This window comes from Nelumbo lutea, chromosome 3, assembly GCF_056320005.1.
Source record: "Nelumbo lutea isolate HS-2025 chromosome 3, American lotus-T2T, whole genome shotgun sequence".
Classification (NCBI taxonomy): Eukaryota; Viridiplantae; Streptophyta; class Magnoliopsida; order Proteales; family Nelumbonaceae; genus Nelumbo; species Nelumbo lutea.
Window position 1 is genome coordinate 21,672,414 of NC_142686.1, and position 17,536 is coordinate 21,689,949.

Here is a 17,536-nt window from a genome sequence, read left to right on the forward strand (position 1 = left end):
TCGACAGTTTGTGGGGGTAACTAGGTCATTTCGAAGAGCGTAAGACGGTTCAAAAATTTTTGCCGCGTCGCTTTTGGGTTTCAGCTCTCCCGTGCTGCCGTCATGGCGAGTTCTTTTCTCCTTCACATTCCTCTGGTATTTTTTCGTTTTATTCATGCTGCACAAAACCCAATTATCCGACCAAGTTGGGATATCAAATCCAAAATTTTGTTCAAGCAGAGCTAGAGTTACTCAAGAACTCATTCGAGTGCATTGTCTATAGAGATTCTCACAAGGTAAGGAAAAGAAGGAGCTGAAATTAAGGCATACTTCATAAGTTGTGATGATCCCATTAGATTGTATTCTTTTCTGTAACATTGAGTTCATGGGGTTTTCGTGTTAGCTTGCTTATTACTTGCATTACCTCAATTCTTGTGCATAATCAAGGGTTAAATGAAGGGTCCTGTATTTGCATCCAGCAGTCCTTGAGAGGGATATCCTGGTTTATTCAACTGTAGATTTAAAATCGAGCTATGCGTTTTCTTAGAGAAACAAACAAATACCATTTTCATTATGATTCCTGGTTTGGAAGATTCACTGGGTCAGGCAACACTCTTTTTGAAATGTTAAGATTTGACACTTCACACATCTCAATCCTAGATTGATAATCAATGCTCTTAGATAATAAATAACCAGGTATTTATAAAAAAAATAATAAATAACCAGGTTCTGGAGTAACTGTAATATTTCCATGATATTTTTAAGTTACAGGTAACTATATCTAATGTAGCTTAGGAAGAAATGATATGAATAACTTGATCATCACTATTACTATACCTTGTTTATGTATTTCTGAGTGCTTGCAATTGTGTATAATATAAGCATGAACAACCATGGCCTGTTTAGAGGTTAGTATAATTGGCACTTTTGACTTTTTGGGTGATTGTATTTTTGTCACATGGCAAGATATCTGAGGCTTTGATGTAGCCCTTATTAATTTGAAGTGTTTCAAATAGATCAAGAAATTAACTAACTTCTAGGTTTGGAAAGATGGATTTATGACTAGGGGAAAGAGGTGAGTTCTTGTTAGAAGGGATAAAAAAAGAAATGATTTTGTTGTTAGACTGTTCAATTTCAATATACCCATAAATAAAACCAGAATCTCTGGATTGGTGATAAATGAAGCATTCTTGTATACTATTTGGTAGGATTATACTAATGTTTCGAGTTTCTCAGCACCTTAACTATTTGATAAAAAAGGACAGTGCATGATTTTTTTCTTATCAAAGAAGAGGGTTTCTGCTGATCCCAGATCATTCAGTTGGTTTTATTATCAATAACCACCTACCCATTACCAGACCATAGAGATGGAATAAAATATAAACTTGTTTTTTCCCTGAGGTGTGGGATGGACTTATGCCTAATTCGAGCTCCAAGTAGCTTTAAGAAAGGTAGCACTTGCTCTTTTGTGGAAGAACATTCTTCAAAGGGGCAAAATATTGTGAGTTGCAAAACTGAGTTGGATAATTCCTTTGGGAAAAATTAAGTTTCCCTTCTCTCTCATTTCTTAACATTGTTTTTCATAATCTTCATCTTCATCTAAGCCTTGTCCTAGCTACATGGGGTTGGCAGTGCCATATGCATTCTTAAACTATTGGCCCTTAAATCATTTCTCAATACTTCAACCCATGTCCTTTGTCCTTTTTTGTCTGCCCCTATCTCTTCTAGCCCCTTCAACTTCTTGTATCACTTCTAATTGCTTCTGTAGATGGTCTTCTCTGTACGTGCCCAAACCATCTCAGTCTAACTAATTTTATTACCTATTGGAGCTACTCCCATGATGACATGATCCTTTGAGTAAGTTTTTCTCTGATCCTATCCTTTAAAAAGTTTTTCAACTCTTAAAATTCGCATCTCATCCACACTCATTTTTTATACTATTGTTCCTAGACTGCCAAACACTCTGCTCCATTTTCTCTATTGTGGAAGGGTCCAGTCCTCTTGCATCAAAATTATAATAAATTGGAATCCACTGAATCTATTTTTCTTCTTTGGTCACTAAGTTGAGCAAAATTTACCTCCACCCTTAGCATGTTTCTCATCCTCTGAAGGATAGTAAGGTGGCGTTACACTTTTCAGACCTTTGAATTCTGAAAAATGTTGCTTTTCAGACGTCAGAGGTGTATGGAAATGTATCTGAATTTGGGTCTGAAAATTATTTTCAGATCTGAAATAATAAGACTTGGGCCAGGCGTTGAACGTGTTTAGAAGCATTTTAGACCTGGCTGAAAGTCCAAAATACCCTTAGAAACATGCTCGTGTTTCTCCCTCTCACCGTTCATCTTCTCCACTTGACGCAATGGCGAATCAACGGTGGCAAGTGACTCCTCCGTTGAACTAGCGGCAGCGAGTTCCGGCCTTCTGCTTCTTCTTCTTCCTCTTGTAGAGACAGTGAGAAGATTTAGTCGCAGGGCTATTTTTGTACTTCTTTTGTTGTACATCTATTTTTTGTACTCTTTCTTTTGTACACTAAGGGCAGATTTGTCCTTTTACTTTCTTTAATATAAATATCTCTTTTAGGGTGTTGACAATCATAAGGTGAGACACACACCAAACTGTTTGTTCTTTTCTCTCTTCTATCTTTGTCTTTCCGGCTTGACTCTGACATGGTATCAGAGTAGGTCATGATCTGATCTGCATATATTATCTTTTCCGGCTTGACTCTGACATGGTGTGAATTTTATGCATTTCCCCTCTTGTGGGTGCCACAACATTTGTTCAGTTAAACAGCTGATGATTAGATGTCGAGACAAATCACCAATTGAGGATGCCATCTATATTAGGTGGGACCAAATATTTCTTTTTTGGTGAATAAGCTGGAATTGAACCTTCAAGTTCATCTCATGGTTGGTATGCTTTTGGCAGCTTTTATGGGGTTCCACAAGTGAGGTGCTGCACAATGATGTAATTCAAGTACTAGTTTAATGAGGGGCGGGGATGGGGGCTTGTCCCCTCTATAGAAGGGGTGCTTTGGCACTTTTCACTTGTACATTATAATTGATCATTTTCCTCATATTAATAAAATTTTCATGGATATACTGTCCAAGAGACTTTGATCACTTAAATGAGAAAGTTAAAATTGAATTAGAATTTTAAACAAAATGGGTAAGGTTGTTTAATTTGAAGATCAATTTCTTACATACAAATTGAAAGTAAAGGAATTGCCAAATGGAGCAGTAGGGAGCACAAACTAATAAGACATCCCTTTGAACCTTTTTAATGTCCAAGAAGGGCAAGCAACAGGTTTAGCTAGGGCAATGTTTAACCTATTTTTACTCTTTGCAATTGAAGCCATTAACACTATAAATTTTGAAACTTCCATTCATGGTGCTAAGCTAGCACTTCATTATTTCTATGGGTTAACCTTGCTCATTATATTTTATTATTGCTGCTAAGATGCCCTTTTTGTCCTAGATTCTAAGACTATGTGAACAATATTATGTTTTGCAGTTTTTTGTTAGACAAGCTGTAATAGTAGTTTCCCAAATAGTCTAAATTATGGTAATCCAGAATCACTTAACCTCCACTTGTAAAGATCTCTCTCAAGTTATCTACATTGTTCAAAGCCTTTTTTTTCTTTCTTTTCATTGTTTTGTGGGTACCAAATGTCTCCAGCATGCCAATCCTCATCTTCCTTTTTACTCGTGTAGAATTCAGAGGAATTTTTCTAAATCAGCTAGTTTTTTCACTAGATTAGTTCACTGGGTAGATTACAAGTTTTCTTCCTCTATTACCTATTGGGTCCACATATGGATTCCCCTTTTATTTCATTCATCTTTACTCTGATTCTATAGACATACTGTAGAGGAATCCAATGACTTGGATGTTGATTATGATCCTCATTGGTTACATTCGTGTAGGACCAAATTATATGGGCCACTGGTGCTTGGGATAAAATTTTGGCTGCTACTGGAAGCAGTGGAAGTGGACCCCTCCCCCCTCCCCCCCTCCCCCTTATTCTTTTCTTTCTTTGACTTCTTTCTCCTGTTGTGTTGTTAAAGCATTACCTCATGATCCTTACATGGCCGGAACTCAGAGAAGAAATTTGAGATAAGTTTAGATTAGAGCTGGCCTTCTATGAATGTTAGTTTGTGGGGCATACATAGCGATTTATGTTGTGGTTCTAAATGGTTAAAGTGCTTGTCTTGATGCATTCCATCAGTCTTAAGCCTTTTGGCGTATACTCCAGTTCAAATCACAGAGAGGGCTACTTGGGAAAAGGGCTACCTAGAGTAGAGTGAAAGCTGTCATGGAAAGAGCTACCTAGACTAGAGTGAAAGCCGTCATGGAAAGGGATACTTGGAGCAAAGTGAAAGCCGCCAAAGGGAAAGGGCTGTCTGCTGCCAGAGTTTGAGCTATCGTGAAAAGGGCCACATACTGCCAGAGTGAGAGCCGTCATGAAGCCCTACTGCGAGAGTGAGAGCTGCCTAGAGTGAAGCTGTCGAGACGTCGGTTATGGAAGCATGGTGGTATGGTACGGTCCTAAATGGTTAAAGTGCTTTGCTTGATGTGTTCCATCAATCTTAAGGCTTTTGGCGTATTGGTCAAGCACACAACAATTCACAAGTCATAGCTTCTTTAGAGCTATCCATGCTCTTGCCATATGAAAGCTTCCAAGGCCTTTGGAAAGGTCCGTTCCCCTATATGAATGGAAACCTAAAACAAAGAGACACCAAAAGTCTTTAATCTTAAATGTGAGGACCAAACTTCGGTTTGCTTTTCTTCTTATGCTTGCATATTTGTATAATCTGAGCATACGAGCAAACAAGAGGCTATTGGAGACTGGAGCTGGATGAAAAATATACCTTTTTCATCCGCTTATTTCTGTGACGCTGATGGCATGTGATCAGCCGTGCAAGCAGCCATTAATGAGGCAGATGGGAATATGTTGTGGGACCCTTTCATTGATTACAGGGCTGTATCACACTCTCTCTTGTAAATAACATGATTATCACCCTCTAAAATATGCAATTACCATACAAGACCCAAAATCTAGGTCATTGAACCAGATCATTTAATTGCTCTTGGTCCTACAAGAATCTTGAACTATCATATGTGGGCTCCATCTGCATGGAAATGGTAGCCATTTGAGCAGGTGCTACTAGAAGGTCCTTGTTTGATTAGTGTGATATTCGGATGTAAGTCTTATCTCTATCACGACTGTGCCTATAGGTATTTGATTTGATCAATGGCATACAAAATAGATGGGTGGTGAAGAGCGGCCAAGTAGCCAACTGTATATATCATTTGTTAATTGGTGTATATGGATGTAGACATGTGAATTTCAAAGCCAAATAAATGGGCTTAATTTACATGTCAACCTCTAAAATAATATGGGCTTCTATGGGCTCAAGGCCCAAGTCTACATAAATATAACCCTTGACCCAAGAATCCAAGTGTACTAAGTCCAGTTAGGCCCATCTCCTATTGTAATAGGGTGGTTCCATTGGCAAGACTACTAACTCCTACATAATGGTGCATGTATGGGAGTTAACCCTAACCCAACACCTCACTCACATGGGATTGGTTAGCAAAGTGGGCTGAGGTGGCAGCCCTAATCCTAGGCTATAAATACCCTTGCCTAGGGAGAAAGAGCTTCTTTTTTTTCACAATCACATTACAAGAAGCTCTCACACACCAACACTTGAGGATTGCAAGCAACCACAAGCTCTTGCAAACTCCAACTACTTCAAGATCAAGAGAGAAGAAAGAAGGGAAAAAGCTTCTTAGTTCTCTAAAACAACTTGGATTCAAGCTCACCCAAAAAGATCAAGCCACTACGAAAATGTCCTTCTTAGAGAAGTATCCTTTACAACCGATCAAGCGTGAAGCCAGGAGTGAAGAAATTTACATCAACTCTTCAGAAAAATTAAGGAAATCTACATCAGCACTTCAAGAAGTACGAGAAACATGCTAGCGACCCTTGTCTTCACCGAATTCGACCATTAATTAGAGGTTGCTCACGCCATCGAGCGAGAACCAAAGAGAGTTCAAATCCCTTGTATCTTTCTTTATTACAATTTTATTTTTGTAATTTGTCTCCATATTTTGTGTTAATCAAATACATGAAATTTGTGTTGACAGTGGATACCACCATAACATGTACAAAGAACAAAGATGACAACAGATCTATCTCAGCGAAGAAGGAAGAAATCTAGAGATTGTCTTGACTCAGATTTATAGTTATTGGTCTCTCTGTCAGTTAATTCAGGTTTGGTAGTTTAATATGATGAACCCACTCAGAGTAAAACCTTCAAGCTGTCTCGTCTGGATAAAGGTTGGTTACTAGCTATTGGTGGTTGCTGTAGCTCATGGCATCAGAGACTGGTATTGAATAGAATTTGACAATATAATGGTGATGCAACCACGAGAATGTTTTGAACAGGATTTTTCTTGTCTGTACTTAATTGCCAATTCTGGAACCTGGGTTCTTTTTAGTTTCTAGGATTGAGCAACAACTGTGTACTTAAGAACTTTTTTTTTGGCTGTTGCAGTGACTGTGTTGTCTTACTTTTGTGTTTATGGTGGCCTGATGGTCTGATTCATCGATGGAGGTAGGGAGAAATGGGTTATTGGTTGTTTCTGCACTCTGCAGTTTACAAAGATGAGACAAAAGTTAAGAACTACCCGTTAGCAAAATCCCCATGGTAGTCAGGTTAGGCTTCTTGGTTGCTGCTTCAATTGCAGCCTATGCAGTTAAGCAAATCAACGTTAAATCTCCAAAGCCGCAAACTTCTTTAGTCAATGTTCCAGGTAATGATACTATGCCTTTCTTTTTTAGCAAACCTTATTATTGATATTTCATTATAATTTTTCTTGGTAAAAGCTGGAATCAGAAAAAGAAAAGTTCTGCTTGTGGATAATTGACAAAGCGTCTCTGAGAAATCCAGTTTCTATGTATTACGTCAGTGGCTAATATTTGATTTTTTTTTTTGAATTTTGTTGCACTTTCCTCATTTCTGCCATATAAACTCTGAATTCAGAAAATGGTGAAGCTAGCTTTGAACAGCAGAATGAAGAGGAAGAAGCAGAGAAGGAACTGTTCAAAGATTTTAGTATTGACATGCAAAAGGAACATGTGAGTACCATTACGTGCCCTCCAGAACTATTCTTTTTCCCCCTCTGAATTCGACAGAGCTTCAAATGTCCTTTCTGTTAACCTTAGCATAAAGTTGAGTTTAATACTATACATTCTATCTGTTTCAGGGGGAGAATGATGAAGAAGAGGAAGAGGTTAAAAGAATTAGTAGTGTAATCAGCCCTACCTTGTGTAACGTTCCTGCTCTTGAAGAAGACGAGATTTTATCAGAATTTGAAGATCTTCTTTCTGGGAAAATTGAATTTCCACTACCCGGTGATAAGTTTCATGTCAAGAATGGTTACCAATCTGAAAATGACAGAAGGTATGAAACTGAGACGGTGAACAATACAAATGAACTGGAAAGATTGCAGAACCTGGTAAAGGAATTGGAAGAGAGGGAAGTAAAACTTGAAGGTGAATTGCTTGAGTACTATGGCCTGAAGGAACAGGAGTCAGATATTGCTGAGTTACAAAAGCAGCTGAAGATCAAGACAGTTGAGATTGACATGCTGAATATAACCATTAATTCCTTGCAGGCTGAGAGGAAAAGACTTCAAGAAGAGATTTTGCAGGGAGTGTCAGCAAGGGAGGAGTTGGAGGTGGCAAGGAACAAGATCAAGGAATTGCAGAGACAGATTGAACTTGATGCAAACCGGACCAGGGGTCAATTACTGATGCCTAAACAGCAGGTTATTACTATTAAGGGAAAGGAGGAGGAAGCCTTCAAGAAAGATACAGAGGTTGAGAAGAAGCTGAAAGCTGTGAAGGAATTAGAGCTGGAAGTTGTGGAGCTTATGAGAATGAATAAAGAACTTCAACATGAGAAGAGAGAGTTGACTATTAAACTGGATGCTGCTGAAGCTAGAATAACAGTTCTTTCCAATATGACAGAGGTAAGATGCTTACATGTACTTTTATGTTCTTTTTTTTTTTCTGTCTACAAATTCATATAAACATGAATACGAATAACTAGGAGAAGCATGCTTATCATATTTGTGTGTTGGGGAACATATTAACCTCTTTGTGTTTCTCATATTCTGGTGTCTAGGATTTATTCTTTGGAATTTTAACATAATTGCTTATGCAAATTTGAATTTTTGAATATGCAGATTTCTAAAAATTGGAAAACCACCTTTTTCTCTATATTTTGGCATGTATTTAAATGCCATCGCTGTCATTTTAATTTCAAAGAAACTATCAGGTTGACTTTATCATAAGATCTTGAGGAACTTTCCCTAGATCGGAAGGTTCAAAACCAGGAACTTCAATGTGGTTGTGGTTTAAATACTTGTAATAGTAAAGAGTATGCATTTTGCATAGTTTTTACTCTTTTGCTACTAATCTATCCAACTGGAGTAAAGCTATGCAACTTAGAGGTTGTCTGAACTGGTGTCAGATAATGCTGGAATTCACAGTGCTCCAGTGTAAAATGTATTGGCAGGCATGGGGGAACTTTTATGGACAAAATAACAAATATTCCAAGAGAAATTACTGAAACATTCATTGCTAAGTAAATTCCTAATGTTGTTGCTATGCCACTGCTGTGAGAGTAAGGAGAGATGCTTGCAAATGTTTGTCCAACATAATGCCATTTAAGATTGAGTGCCATTATTGCTGAAGATAAAGTATCCCGGAGTCTATAATAAGCAGTCTTGATGTAGTTTCTTTGATCCATGAGATCAGTATGTGGTGGAGGTGGTTACTGTCCTCAAATAATACTTCATGTATGAATTGTGATTAACTATGTGAATGCTTTTTGTTAGCTTGTCCATACTGAAGTCCATTTCATGTTACGTCAGAGTGAAATGGTTGCCAAAGCAAGGGAGGAGGTCAGTAGTTTAAGGCATGCAAATGAAGACCTACTGAAGCAGGTGGAAGGACTTCAAATGAATAGGTTCTGTGAAGTTGAAGAGCTAGTATACCTACGTTGGGTCAATGCATGCTTGAGGTATGAACTCCGGAATTACCAGACACCAGCTGGAAAGATGTCTGCTCATGAGCTCAGTGAGAGTCTGAGCCCAAGATCTCGTGAGAAAGCTAAGCAACTGATGTTAGAGTATGCCGGATCAGAACACGGGCAGGGAGACACTGATCTGGACAGAATTTCTTCTCACCCATCTTCTCCTCGTAGCGATGACTTTGACAACACTTCTACAGATAGTTCCACTAGTAGATATAGCAGCCTCGGTAAGAAGCCTAGTTTAATCCAGAAACTGAAGAGGTGGGGAAAAAGAAAGGGTGATTCAAGTTCTCTTTCATCATCTGCCAGGTCTTTGGGGGGAGGCTCACCTAATGGGAATGGCATGGGCCATAGATCATCCATGTCAAGGGGTCCATTAGAAACCCTGATGCTAAGGAATGCTGGTGACAGTTTGTCCATAACTACATTTGGAAAGAAAGAACCGGATCCTACTGAATCTCCAGAAACACTGAATCTTCCTCCCCTTCGAACACAAGTTTCTTCTGCTGATTCCTTGAACACTGTGGCATCTTCTTTTCAACTGATGTCTAAGTCAGTTGAAGGGGTGCTTGATGACAAATATCCTGCATACAAGGACCGGCACAAGTTGGCCTTAGAAAGGGAGAAGACAATCAAGGAAAAAGCTGAACAAGCAAGAGCAGAGAGATTTGGAAATGGTATAAGTTTGAATTCAAGCACATTGCCACCTAAACTAGCTCAGATAAAGGAGAGGGTTGTTTTTGCTAATGATTCAAGTGAGCAACCTAGTGATGGTGAAAAAGTTGATTCCCAAGTGGTGAGCAAGATGAAACTTGCCCACATTGAAAAGAGGGCTTCAAGGGTTCCTAGGCTGCCCCCTAAACCTTCAGGTAGTGCTTCTAATGCTTCTCGTACAAACATTAATCTGTCAAATGGAATACCAGCCCCACCACCACTATCTCCTCCTGGTGAACCACCTTGCCCACCTCCTCCACCAGGAAGTCTGCCAGGAGGATCCAGTACTGGTGATAAAGTTCACCGGGCTCCTGAGATAGTTGAGTTCTATCAGACTTTGATGAAACGTGAGGCAAAGAAGGATATCTCTTCTTTGACTTTATTTACATCCGATGCATCAGATACTAGGAGCAATATGATTGGGGAGATTGAAAATAGATCAGCATTTCTTTTATCTGTAAGTAAACCTTTTTTTTTTTTTTCCTTTTTGCTTGAGATCTTTTGTTTTCTCACTTTTCTTTGGAAACATACTTTGTGCCATTGATTTGGCTTTAAATTTAACAAAGAAAAAAACGTGTTTGGCTGGAAGCAGGTGAGAGCTGACGTGGAGACACAAGGTGATTTTGTCCAGTCCTTGGCCACTGAAGTCCAAGCGGCTTCTTTTACTAATATAGAAGATCTAATGTTATTTGTAAACTGGCTTGATGAGGAGCTCTCTTTCTTGGTATGCATTCTGAGGTTCAGCTTTCATAATGTTACACTAGGTCAGGTATTGGATAAGTGTGAATTTGAGATCAAATCTGGGGCAGATTGCATAATAATAAAAAGACAACGGAAAATAAATAAATAAATAAAAGAAAATTGCTGTCAACACAATACAAAGAGCAAAGAGGCTTCAAAAATCTAAAAATCCTTCTAGATGCTGCTTACTTGGTACTTAGTAGTTAGTGCAAAGTTGCATGGGCATGAACATGGGAGTTGGAATCTGATTGTGTCCTAGGGTCTGACTCGGCAAGATGAGAAAACATGGACTCTCAAATGTCTATGGAAAAGTATATACTATTAAAATAATTCATATATTTTGAATTCCGACATTATTTACCTATAAAAATTGTTTCCTTTGTTACTGAGTGACATTTGACACCAAAAGTAGATTCATAGATTAGCTTTTTATTTATATCAAATAAACTAGGAGATAAAAAAAAATGTTATGTTGAAGTGCCCTCAAGAATCCATGGAGTTTTGGACTTGGACACATGCCCGACATGACATGTTGTCCATTTAAGAGAGTCCATGCAACACTGGTTAGTACATATTTCAATTTCACTAGTTAAGAGGTAATATAGTTGTTTATGAAAGGTGCATGTATATTTTTTTTAAATGTTTAATCAGGGATCCACTCATATATTTTTAGGGATTACTTCTGTAAATTTTACCTTTATTTTCTCATAGGTTGATGAGCGTGCAGTTCTCAAGCACTTTAACTGGCCTGAAGGGAAAGCAGATGCATTGCGGGAGGCAGCTTTTGAGTATCAGGACCTAATGAAGTTGGAGAAGCAAGTTTCCTCTTTTGTTTATGATCCCAAGCTCTCCTGTGAAGCTGCACTGAAAAAGATGTATTCGTTGCTCGAAAAGTAAGGAGTTTCTATTAATGAATGGGCACATTTTCTGTTGTCATTTAACGTTAGTAGGTCTAGAAAATTTCCGATCATGTTATAAAACTTGGCCTGCTATTCATTTTTTACTATGATACAATAATTATCAACTCAAATAAGTGAGCTTTCATTTCTTCTTTTCTTCAGGATGGAACAAAGTGTCTATGCACTCCTACGGACACGGGACATGGCCATTTCTCGATACAAGGAGTTTGGAATTCCAGTTGATTGGTTGTTAGATTCTGGTGCAGTGGGCAAGGTGTGTTTCATTTCTGATTATGCTATACATTTCTCAAAAATCTAAGAGTCAACAATCTGTGAAGGCTAATAGTATTGTTTAAGCTATTAAGGAAACAAAGGAAAGTGAAGAAAAAGAAGAAAGGTTTGACGGTACCCATGCAGGGTTTTTGCAAAGAACTTGTTTGGATTTTTAAGTTTACTCGAAGAAACATATAGACTCTCGGGTTTCCTCTCTTTCTCTTTTGCTTTTCTTTTCTGAAGGTTGAAATAGAGGAAGTGTACCGTATACTAGCTAGAGATTCTTCTTTTTGCCATGAATTGGTTTAAAATCATTATAGTTATGGACAGTATGCTTTGAACAATAAAAAGAAGGAAACTTCAAAAAGAAATGGAAGTGAGAGAAAACTCCAGTGTTTTGGCATACATCATCTAACAGAAACAGTGAATTAAATTATAATCAGAAACCTTTATTCCCTACTGCAGGTCAAGCTCTCATCTGTACAGTTAGCGAGGAAATACATGAAACGGGTGGCATCGGAGCTTGATGCCATGGATAGACCTGAGGAGCCAAACAGAGAATTTTTGCTTCTGCAAGGTGTACGCTTTGCCTTCCGTGTTCATCAGGTCAGAAATTATGGTTTTGCACTCATTTCCTCTAGTATATCAAAAACCTGATTTTGAAGGTTTAACCATTCCATTGGATGCAATAAGCAGCTATATTGCCATAGTATTTAAGGATATCTGAAAACCATTTTGTAGCTAAGTAGGAAAGAGAGTAGTTTTTTTTTTGTAGAACTCTTACTACTTCCAAAAAAATTCTGAATATCAACCAATATTATAAAATCACTGGGGGTGGGGGGTGGGGTTGATTGGTCAAAAGCCCTTTTGGTATCATTTTTTCTTTCCGGCATAATAGATTTACCCTTCCAATTTAAATCAAACTTTTAGCATGCTATGATGGAGATCAGCTTCTATTAGGGCAAGCCAGTGCTCACACCGTTTTTGCAACATTGCATTGGAAATATCTCCTCGTAAAATAAAGTACATAAGTATTGAGATATTTTCAATGCAAGGCTGTAAAGTCTGCTTGAATGGGCTTTTCCCTGAGGGAAGCCAAACTCGCTAGGAACTCTAAGAATCAATCTTATCTGACACAAAATGAACAGACATGCCAGTTCTTAATTACTGCTTCTGTCAACAAATTTTTATTATTTGCAAAATTTCCACCTAGAATAAATACCATTATTAACATTGAGATTGTCAAGCTGAACGTTATTTCAAGAGTATGGATGAATTTCTGACATAAAATTGTTTCCAGTTTGCTGGAGGTTTTGATGCAGAGAGCATGCGAGCTTTTGAAGAACTAAGAAGCCGAGTTCATACACAAACAGGAGAGGCTGGTAAGCCAGAAATATGAGATTTGTTCTTCCCAATTTTGTATCTTTTTGTTGTATATTGAATTTTGATCGCCATTGTATTGGACGGTGTAAGTTACAGCGTGTAACAACCACCGGTTGGGCAAAATAGAAGTCGCATAGATCTGATCAGAGTTCCAATTATCAGTATGTTTTGAAAGGCAATTTTAGGAGTCTTGACACACTTTGGAAATGCATGGATAGAGTGCAAAAAATAAAAATATATGTACATGCTGAAAAATTCAAATAAATCCCAAATATATATTAATATGCAAAATCCCAAATATATATACTTGTAATCATCCAAACTTTTAGTTATACTTGTAACTATAAATCCCAAATATATATTAATATGAATATTTTTTTAGGTATTACATATTACACACTAATCTCATTTAGTTATACTTGTAATCATCCAAACCTTTAAAAGTTATCTGATTAGTGATAAAGAATGCTTGTAAGTATTTTTGAAATTGTTTCAAAGATTGTGTAGTTCACTGCCCATGCGTAAGGTCAATGCGAAGCGAACAAACTTGATATCTACCCAGAAACAAATAGCAAGATGCTTGGATGCATTAGTAGGAATGCTGAGAGCTATGGATAACCATTTGGCTCAATTCCAACTTATTCCACTGTTATTTCAAATCACATATGGAATACATTAAAAGCCAAATGCAATAAAATCATATCACTTCTCTAGTTTTTCTTAACATAAGCTGCATTAGTTCACCTAAATTGCATTCGTCACATGGATAAAAAAATAATAAATAAATAATTAAACAAAATGCATTCATCACTGGAACTGGAAGGGTGATGAAACTTCAGAAATTCATACATTTTCTTGAAACCCTGGCATGGCCAAATATTTTCTACTTACGTTGATACGGGTAAATGAGTTTCCAAATGCCGAAAAAAGGTAAAATTTTAAACAAAACAAGATGAACTCTTAGGGGGTGTTCTTTTTCTGGATTTTGAGAGGGGGGAAGTTTGATTCCCATTGACCAAGAATCTCATGTTTTTTTTTTTTTTTTTCAGATTTATGTGGGGAGTAGGGAATGTTTATTTTCCTGGGTATCACTTACTTGGGCTAGTGATACCCATCTCCTAGGTGAGTAAATAACTTTCCCACTTAGCGGAAAATTGCCAATACTTGAATGGGACAGAAATGCCCCTTTTAGTAATGGATTTTTATGGTTAAAATGGTTATTGCCTTATTGACATGGGAAATAAAAAAGCATGGGTAAATAATTTACCGTAAAGCAAACGGGGCCTTAATAGCAACCTGTCATCTGTGTGCTCTTTTCTTATTATCTTCTTTTGTAAGAAACAAGAATTCAATAGGGTCCACACAACTATTTCATAGTAACTACAAGATTTCTGTCTGTAAACTTAGCACCTCCCACCTTCCCTTGAATTTTAGAAGGCAAACGAATGACACGCCTTTGGTCCCCTGCTTCGACCAACAATTCAGATCCTCCCCTATACTGCAACGGTCACAGATCACACAGTTAACAATAAATAAGCATCAGCTCCAACTTCCAACCATCATCAGACAAGGAGTTGCTGACAGCCTAAATGCATGTAATATAGCCAGAATGGCATCATTACCTGTAATGGATTGGTCCTTTTGGAACTTTCAGATTCAATAGCAGGATGGATGTTACAAAATTCAAAACAATGTATTGAGCAATTTTCACTTAAATGCTGAATACCTGGAACAACTATCATGAATGAACAGCTGTAATGAATCATGAATGGACAATTTACAAATGTATTGAGCAATTTTCACTTAGGAAAACAGATTTTTCAAACATTATCATGAATGAACAGCTGTAATGAAGCATTGACAGAGCCACTGGAAATACCTGGAACAACTTAATTTCCGATTTATCAAAACCCGGCATGAAAAGTGTCACTGACTTTTTTGTTGGATCAAATTGAACTGATGGTTGAAACCAATTGCCACTGCTGATGCTCCTGCCTGATGCCACAGAAAGGAGATTCTTTGCATCTTCGTTCAGAACTTTGAGCACCTCATCCCAATCTACAGAGCCTATAGAAAGAAAAGGCATGAATGCAAAAGGCATGGGTGAGAAGTTCTTCTCAAGCATGTCCACTAATCCTGCAGAAGATTGTGAAGGAGTGAAACAAAATGCTCCAGAAATCTGTGCACCAGCTTGGATTGCACAACCCCAATAATGTAATGCAGCATTGACTGATAGTGGACAACTTGGGTTCATTGTGAGGAAGCAGCCAAACTTTGATGGTTCAGTAAATGAAACAGATGCTCTCTGCAGTCCACATCACCAAGAAAGAGGCTTTTTGAGAAGAATAGTTTCCTTTAAAAACCAACAAACTGACATTGTTCCTTTAGAAATAAGTAAGAGATATACAACCAAGCCGGACCTCTAGAATCAATTCAAAATCCTCCCATATCTCTGCACTCATTCTCCCATCAAAACGCATCCTACCACCACTTAACTTCATGGCTTCCTCTGCTAGTCTCAAGATTGAAGGTGTTATTAATCTCCCAACATCGGTGTTCTCAGCAATGTTCCTCAGGTGTTTCAAATACCACCTGTTCAAAGGCATATATACCTGAGTCCAGATGGAGATCCCTAAGGAAGATTAGGAAGGAGTGTTGGTAGAAGAAATTCCCTAACCTTGCTCTGTCAGTCGCACCTATCATCCGTAGCATCTCCTCAGTGCTGATGCCATCATATATAATTATGTCAAAATTTTCTTCTGGTTGCTTTCTTGGAGATGCAGTCCTGAGGAATTCAACCAATTTGTCAACTGCCAAAGCTGAAAAAATGGAATCCATTCCAGGTAGAACCCCAAGCTCTTCACCCACAATCTAGCACACATAAACCAGATGCGTTAAGGACAATACTCTATCAGAAAAAAGTCAGGCTTAGGTGGCTCTTTATAAGGCATGATGCCTAATAGCGGAAGGGAATTATTACATACCTACCCCTTCGAGAACCCCCTGGGTTAAATTAAGACGTGCATCTGCTTGCTTCAGACGGTTAAGAGGTTCAAGAAGCATCTGCAGTTATTTGAAAATTATTCCCTATTCAATCCACCATTTGAAAAATAATGGCAGTATCGGATAGAAGACAAACGAAGATAAGAACAAAACTTACTTTAGTGGTTTCTAATCTAATGGCTGAAAGGTTGTTATTGCAAGTAGTAGGAGAAGTTCCAATCTTACAGCCCAAAAGATGTTCTGCAGTAGGGTCCTGAGAATGTATTACCAAACATGTCTTGAGCCCAGCGTTCGCGTAGTACTGAACATTAGAAGAAGGAAACAATTATTATCCACTTTCCTAGAAAGGAAAATCCGTCCCAGATTATCCAACAGAAAGTCATCACTGCAGCTAAGGAATTGGTTAAAAAGTAGTGGAGATTCCCAACATTGAAACTGATCAAACAACTAAAGTGCTGCTTTCAATAAAATCAAATAAAGAGAGCTCAAAATGTAGCTTGATAAAATCTTGAATATAAATATAACTCTCACAATTCAAGCAAAAGTAAGTGAACCAGATCGAATTATCAAGAATACGAAGCTCAAAGACTTCAGTCCTAGTTGACCAGCTTTAAATTTCCAATGAAGATGAGGAGAAGTACCTGAGCGGCAAGAACAGAAGAGGCAGTCTTGCCAGAACCTCCTTTACCTAGGAAAGTGACCAATTTAGTGGATCTCTGAGAAGGATCCTCCTCCGGCTTAGCCGCTATTATTAAGGCTCGAGCATTTCTGTGGAATCTCACATGAGTCTGGACAAGGGAACTACAATTAGGGTTTCGTTGGATCAGCGACGATGAGAGGAGAATTGGAGAAGCAACAGATGCCATTTCGCGGTTCCGTTCACAATTTCACCGGTGTTTTTAACCGTGCGCGTTGGTAACTAGAGAAGTCCCATTGCTACGAGCCATGAAAGCAGAGCTCCTAGTCCTAGACCGTAGGTCCGTAGTACAAGCATTACCCGTATTAAAACCCGGTTCCGGTCAATGTGTCGGCGGTTTAACCATTTAGATTGATGGAATAACGCAATATTATCAATATGAAAAATTCGAGAGAATAATAAATAGGGTTCGCCTACGGAAAAAATATGATATCTGAAAAATTTCTGATCAATCAATTGGAATAGTGAACGTGTTAGGCAATCGAATGTATTTATGAATTTTGATTGGTCAAAACTTCTTTTACATTTCACATCATAGATTTTCCCTAATAAATAATAAGAGATAACAAATGAATCGGATGTAGCCCGAATCGAAATCAACTTTACATTGGATTTGGATTCAAATTCTGGAAATCGATCACCACTCAGACCAATTCTAGGGTTTGGAGATTTGTCGTATCCAAACCGACCAAGAGAACTAGTTTTGGGCCGAGCATGGGCGTGGGTGTATCCATTCTTTTTATTAT

The 17,536-nt window shown here is 38.1% G+C and overlaps 2 protein-coding genes across 6 annotated transcripts; one reads left to right on the forward strand and one right to left on the reverse strand.

Annotated features, from left to right (window-relative positions):
* Positions 1-52: 52 nt before the first annotated feature.
* On the forward strand, positions 53-13,248 carry LOC148863516 (protein CHUP1, chloroplastic-like). 3 transcript variants are annotated; one of them, XM_088975101.1, is made up of 11 exons: positions 83-275; positions 6,534-6,792; positions 7,023-7,117; positions 7,246-8,013; positions 8,920-9,949; positions 10,196-10,251; positions 10,387-10,518; positions 11,247-11,428; positions 11,597-11,708; positions 12,173-12,313; positions 13,008-13,248. In XM_088975101.1, exons 2-11 carry the CDS (start codon positions 6,684-6,686, stop codon positions 13,104-13,106), a joined length of 2,724 nt encoding a protein of 907 aa, XP_088831227.1. In that variant the 5' UTR covers positions 83-275; positions 6,534-6,683; the 3' UTR covers positions 13,107-13,248. The 3 variants fall into 3 exon arrangements, with proteins under 3 accessions (XP_088831225.1, XP_088831227.1, XP_088831226.1); XM_088975099.1 differs by having other exon boundaries at positions 53-275; positions 8,920-10,251; XM_088975100.1 differs by having other exon boundaries at positions 93-275; positions 6,124-6,792; positions 8,920-10,251.
* Positions 13,249-14,375: 1,127 nt separating this feature from the next.
* On the reverse strand, positions 14,376-17,131 carry LOC148863517 (P-loop containing nucleoside triphosphate hydrolases superfamily protein). 3 transcript variants are annotated; one of them, XR_016110641.1, is made up of 8 exons: positions 16,735-17,131; positions 16,251-16,394; positions 16,079-16,153; positions 15,768-15,961; positions 15,511-15,682; positions 14,970-15,395; positions 14,713-14,816; positions 14,376-14,588 (listed from the first exon to the last, which is right to left on the reverse strand). XR_016110641.1 is itself a non-coding variant. In XM_088980671.1 (7 exons), exons 1-7 carry the CDS (start codon positions 16,957-16,959, stop codon positions 14,457-14,459), a joined length of 1,368 nt encoding a protein of 455 aa, XP_088836797.1. In that variant the 5' UTR covers positions 16,960-17,131; the 3' UTR covers positions 14,376-14,456. The 3 variants fall into 3 exon arrangements, 1 of the variants encoding a protein (XP_088836797.1); XR_016110640.1 differs by having other exon boundaries at positions 14,713-14,825; XM_088980671.1 differs by lacking the exon at positions 14,713-14,816.
* Between the last annotated feature and the right edge of the window lie 405 nt (positions 17,132-17,536).